This window comes from Gigantopelta aegis, chromosome 12, assembly GCF_016097555.1.
Source record: "Gigantopelta aegis isolate Gae_Host chromosome 12, Gae_host_genome, whole genome shotgun sequence".
Classification (NCBI taxonomy): domain Eukaryota; kingdom Metazoa; phylum Mollusca; class Gastropoda; order Neomphalida; family Peltospiridae; genus Gigantopelta; species Gigantopelta aegis.
The window spans coordinates 14064521-14070606 of record NC_054710.1 but is presented as its reverse complement, the minus strand read 5'-3'; the positions used below and the strand labels follow the sequence as shown (position 1 = coordinate 14070606).

Below are 6086 nucleotides of genomic sequence, written 5' to 3'. Positions count from 1 at the left end.
AAGATGGGGCACAAAAGATAATTTCCTGTCAAATATAATCCCCAGAAATGTAGTCTCCTCCAAAATTGGAATTAGACTTCTGGAGACCTCTTTTCTGGTAGATATGCATACAAACCGTTTTTGCCTTTGAGAATCTAAAGCCATTGTCAGTTACCCATTGATGAAGTTTATTCAAACAAAGCTGCAACTTCCGTTCAATGATACTCATATTGGACGATCTATAGCAAATCTGAAAATCATCGACATATAGCGAGCCAACTACACCAGGTGTTAAACACTGAGTGATGCTGTTAATTTTCACAAAAAAAGTTACTGACTGGATATTACCTTGAGGTACCCCCATCTTCTGTGGGTGGATATCGGACAAAGTTGACCCCACCCAGACTTTAAAAGATGTCTTTTAAAAATTGAGAAATAAAAACAGGAAGTCGACATCTAAGGCCCATGTCATGGAGGTATTTTAAAATCCCATACTTCCACGTGTTATCGTAAGCTTTCTCCAAATCAAAAACCACTGACACAAAGTGCTCATTATGGATAAAAGCTTCCCTACAAAACCTTTGAAATCTAACAAGATGATCAACCATGCTACGTCTAGATCTGAACCCATACTGCACGATAGTAAGCAATTTGTGAGATTCAAGATACCAGACAAGTCTACGATTGATCATTCATTCCATGTTTTTACAAATGGATCTTGTCAAAGCGATAGGGCGATAACTAATATAAGTAGTTGGATCTTTACCAGGCTTGTGAATAGGAATAATAATTGCTTTCCTCCAATCAGAAGGAACATCACCAGAAATCCAAATGTTAAAAATATTAAAAAGAACCATCAAAGATGATTCTGGTAAATGTTTCAATAACTGATAATGGATTTCATCTGGTTCTACTGCAGTATCATGGGCTCGACGAAGAGCATCCTACAATTCCTCCATAGAGAAATGCCTGTTGTATACTTCAGCATTTTCAGATGAAAAATTAATGGACTGCTTTTCAGCTTTAGTTTTGATAGATGTAAAAGCATCTGTACTGAAAGCAGAAGAGAAGAAAAGTTGTCTGTCAATGCATTGGCAATGTCACGATGAGACGTGACATCCGTATCATTGACACGCAAATGATGAACTGTATTACTAGGTTCTTTACCTTTGATTTTACTGATCCTATTCCAGACAGATTTCACTGATGTTTGTGAATTCAGCTTGGAGACCAAATTTATCCAAGATGTGTTCTTACTCTGTCTAATCTCTCTGCGAGCCTTAGCCCTAGCAATACGAAATGCACCCAGGTTATTCCCAGTAGGTTCACGTTTCAAGGAGCCTGTTTTGCTCTGTAAATGCATCCTTACACGTATCATTAAACCATGGTTTATTGAAACGCTTTGGCAGTGCCGAAGTCTTAGGAATAGTTTCATCTTCAAGATGGAAGTGAACAAAGACATGGAATAATCAACATCAGTAATGGCAAATTGTTGCAGACGAGATGCTGAAACCGAACCCAATTTGCCTTCGCCAACTTCCACCTTTGAACCCTTTCAAGCGATGGAGGTCCATCATTCTCCAACATAATGGAAAAGTGATCACTACCACAAGGGTCTAAACCAACTTTCCAGGACAAATCAAGAAAACGTGAAATAACCACTTGCAGAATGAAAATATGTATGACTTTTAGCATTTTTGAGAATTAAGTCTTCCAATTGCTTACCTCTAATATTTAGATCCCCACAAAGTGTGGTGACCATTAAAATCCCCCATACTAATAAAGGATGTAGGGAGCTGATCAATAAGACACTGAAAGTCCCTAGGATTAAATTAAAATGATTACGAGGTGGCAAGTGAACTGAACATAGAGTAATAGTTTTATGAGCCGTGACTTTTACAGCCACGGCTTGTAAATGAGTATTTAATGTAACAATACACTGAGAAATGTTTTCATTAACAAGAATGGAAACACCCCTAGATGTTCTGTTTTCAGTTTCTTGAAACTTGTGATAGAGGTTAAATCCTCTCATGGTAATATGATCAGTGTCCTGCAATAGGATTATGTTTTTGAATTAAAAGACTTAATTCATGAAAATTGGGAGGAAGTATAGGAGTGATATTGGGCTTTGATGCTGATCGTTAAGATTTTGAATGATCATATGACGTAATTTCCATCTCATCCAAATCATCCAAAACCTCATATGTGTTACTAGTCTGACTCAAATGTTGTTCACACTTTTTCAGCCGTCCAGAACAGCTATTTTTATGTTCAGATTTATTTTTCTTAGCTTGAGGGACACTGGGGCCTGGCACTTCAGAACTCGGCCTACTTGTCTGGCTAGTGATTGATACATGTTGGGTCATTTGCAAAACGTCTTTTTGTTTTTGTGTAACGTCTTTTGTTTTTGTAGCCTTTACAGCCTGCTTGTCTGCGTTTTCTATAGCAGACAGTTTTGTATAGTTTGGCTCATCATATGGTCATGTCAAATCAGAGTTGGTAGCCACACTCTTGGTGGAAACCTTAACAACAGCTGCATATGACTTAGCAGTCACAACTGGCGTCAAAGTCTCCACCAATTTCCTTGCTTCAATAAAAGAGACATGTATCTCATCCTTCATCTGTTGAACCCGTTTCTCCATTTTCCACTTCGCACACTCACGCCAGTATACAAAGTGATTACCCTTGCAGTTAACACATGTAATATCAAGTGTACATGTCTTACTGTCATGGTCTAACTGACCACAACGAGCACAGGTCAGCTGACCATGACAAGAATTCTGGTCATGACAAAATTTCTGGCACTTGAAACACCTCAGGGGATTAGGAATATAAGGCTCAACAAGTATGTTGAGATACCCGGCCTTAATCGATGCTGGTAGAGTGGGTGTGTTAAAAGTCAAAATGAAAGTATTCGTTGGAACAAGCTCATTATTCCTATGAATCACAATCCTTCCATTTTTCTGTTAGGGGACTGTCAAAATCCTCGTCCAAATTATATAAAACTTCAGAACGACAATAAACTTTTTTCATTAGAAAATACATCCACTAATTTTGTCAATTATAGATCACTAATTAAGCAAATAAAGCCATAGCACCTTTTGTCCAGCCCCCTTTCTGACATGGAGAGAGGGCGTCCAGGCTGCTGGACTGTCTATCCCAAACAGCGTGCTTGAACCTTAATTAGATATAGGCACGTCAAATACTTATAAGTAAGTAAGCAAGTAAGTAAGTAACTGCTTTTATACTAGCCTCGGTGGTGTAGAGATTAAGACATAAGGCTGGTAGGTACTGGGTTCGCATTACGGTATCAGATCCCACCCAGAGCAAGTTTAACGACTTCCGTCTCACTAACCACTAGCCCACTGTGTGTCCGTGTTATTGTGTGTGTGTGTGTGTGTGTGTGTGTGTGTGTATGTGTGTGTGTATGTGTGTGTATGTGTGTGTGTTATTGTGTGTGTGTATGTCTGTGTGTGCGTATGTGTGTGCGTATGTGTGTGTATGTGTGTGTGTGTGTATTTGTATGTGTATGTGTGTGTGTCTGTGTGTGTGTGTGCATGTGTGTGTGTGTGTATGTGTGTGTGTGTGTTAGTGTGTGTATGTGTGTGTGTGCGTGTGTGTGTGCGTGTGCGTGCGCGTGTGTCTGTGTGCATGTGCGTGTGTGTGCGTGTGTATGTGTGCGTGCATACGTGCGTGCGTGTGTGTGTGCGTGTGTGTATGCTAGTGTGTATGTGTGTGTGTTTGTTTGTGTGTTATTGTGTGTGTGTTTGTGTTGTGTGTGTGTTTGTGTGTGTGTTAGTGTGTGTTTGTATGTGTGTGTGTTAGTGTGTGTTTGTATGTGTGTGTGCTATTGTGTGTGTGTTTGTGTGTGTTATTGTGTGTGTGTGTGTGTGTGTGTGTGTGTGTGTGTGTGTGTGTGTGTGTGTGTGTGTGTGTGTGTTTGTCTGTTGGTGTTTGTGTTATTTTGTGTTTGTGTGTGTTATTGTGTGTTTGTGTGTGTGTTATTGTGTGTGCGTGTGTGTCCAGGACCGCGTTCTGGAACCTCAATTGGATAAACACAAACATAAATATAAATGAGTGAATGCCTTACAAGCATATTTTTATGCTATCTTATTGGGACAAATGGGTCGTAGATTTAAAGCAGATCCTGATATTACATTTGAGGTTGTCACTTAGACTTACTTAGTAACTGGTTTAACGTGTCCATATACCACTAGGGTTTCGAACATGCCTATCCCGAGTCCGGCCTCCGATAGGATCGGGGGTCTGACTCGGGACAGGGATAACCTAACAAATAGGGGGAAAATTGAATATTAACGCCAAAAGTATAAAAAGGGGAGAGTTGGAGTTTAAAAGTTTTGGCTGCGCCCTTAAAGAAAAATATCAACATTCCTAACCTATATAAATTATTAATATAATAAATTTTCGGCGCAAATTTAGATGGGCTGGTCTAAAATTAATAATAATTATTAACCAATATTCATTAAGCCCATGGGAGGTTAAGAGGAAAGGGGCTGCCAATCATATTTTATACATTGGTTTGACCAGGTGAGGGGACGGAGGGAGGGGAGGCCGGCCCTACACAAAACTTAAGGCCGAACCGCCTACGCATATAGCCCCAAAGAATGTTCTAACTCCTGGCATCCCATCTCCCCCACCCCCCACCGTGTCCAACCGCAGTTCAGTCCAATCCTGGCAGCCTACTAGTTGTTTAGGAAGTTATTATAACTTCCCAAACCGGCGTCACTTCAAGGGTTATAAGAGTTTAATCGCTGGTGCCACTAGGAGAGTGGTGCAAAACATCCAGCGATGATTAATTTAATATTTCATTTTAAGTACCAAGCCTGCCAAACAGGCGACTCCTCAGTTGTCCTCCAAAACAACACGATTACGTTATTTAGAAGACGCGGCAAACACTTTAATCTATAATACCTAGGGCAGTAGACGAGGTAATATTAACCAAGGCACAGACCAGACACCTGCCCTGTTAAATTACATAATTTTTATTTATTTTTTATTAAAAATATAAAATAATGATTAAAATATGGATAAAATATACATAAACATAAACCTATCAAATTTATTTACAAAACGTGTCACTTATCTACCTAGATATGGAGCTCGTGCTGTGGATGATGCTGGCTTTGGAAACGGTTCTGGACCAATCTTCTTTGATGACTTAGCTTGCAGAGGGAATGAGTCACACATCACAGACTGCCCAGGGAACCCTATTGGGGACCACAATTGTCACCACAATGAAGATGCAGGAGTCATATGTCAGACGAGTAAGTCTGGATATGAATATCTCACTTTTTTCCTCTTTCTTGCTTCAATTAATTTGTTCATTCTATTCATTCCAGTTAAAGTGGTTAATTTTTATATAACTGGGTGTTTTTACAACACGTATCGTTTCGCACAAAGTTGTAAAACTTACATGTAGTTTTATAAGTGTTCCATAGATGTTTGAAGGACAGCGGTACTTTACACAGAGATAATAGATGAAATAAAATTGCACACCTTTATTTGTCAGAAAAATATATTTTATATGATACAGTAACATTACTTTCACAAATGACAGGGCTACACAATTAACTATGCTGTTAAAAGTTCGGTTCAAATCGAACTTGGACCCAGCCATATATTTACTACAGTGCTACGAGGATTTAAACATACAATTATAACATATGCTATGACAAATTAATCTTTTGTAATTCAGACTTAAAATTAGCACACCAAATCAAAAACGTTCTGTAGCTGAATAAAAAAAACAAAAAAAACACCATCATTATAGTTGTATAATATTTTATGATGTAGTTATGATAAGGTACCTTAAATAAGTACCTTTTTTTTATTAGTAATCCGAATTAGCGTTAGATTTGAGGAATACATGATTTTATTGTCACCCAGTATGTTACCATCAATTGTTTTGGGTGTGTACTGGATATCCATCTACACTCATCAAATTAATTGATGAGTATCCATATTAACTGATCTAGTCTAAAAATAATTATTATTGTTGTGAATAGATTGTAGTTGTTCTAATTTCAAGTTGTAAGAATAGATCTGACTGAATCTCTACTAAAATTTCAGATGGTAAAATGTGCCTT

The 6086-nt window shown here is 38.4% G+C and overlaps 1 protein-coding gene across 1 annotated transcript in view; it reads left to right on the top strand.

Annotated features, from left to right (window-relative positions):
* LOC121385839 (deleted in malignant brain tumors 1 protein-like) overlaps window positions 1-6086 on the top strand; it is a 60846-nt gene that overhangs the window by 25589 nt on the left and 29171 nt on the right. The window contains exon 8 of the mRNA XM_041516628.1: window positions 5092-5264. Coding sequence (XP_041372562.1) covers window positions 5092-5264 — 173 coding nt within the window. The remainder of the gene's footprint in view (window positions 1-5091; window positions 5265-6086) is intronic.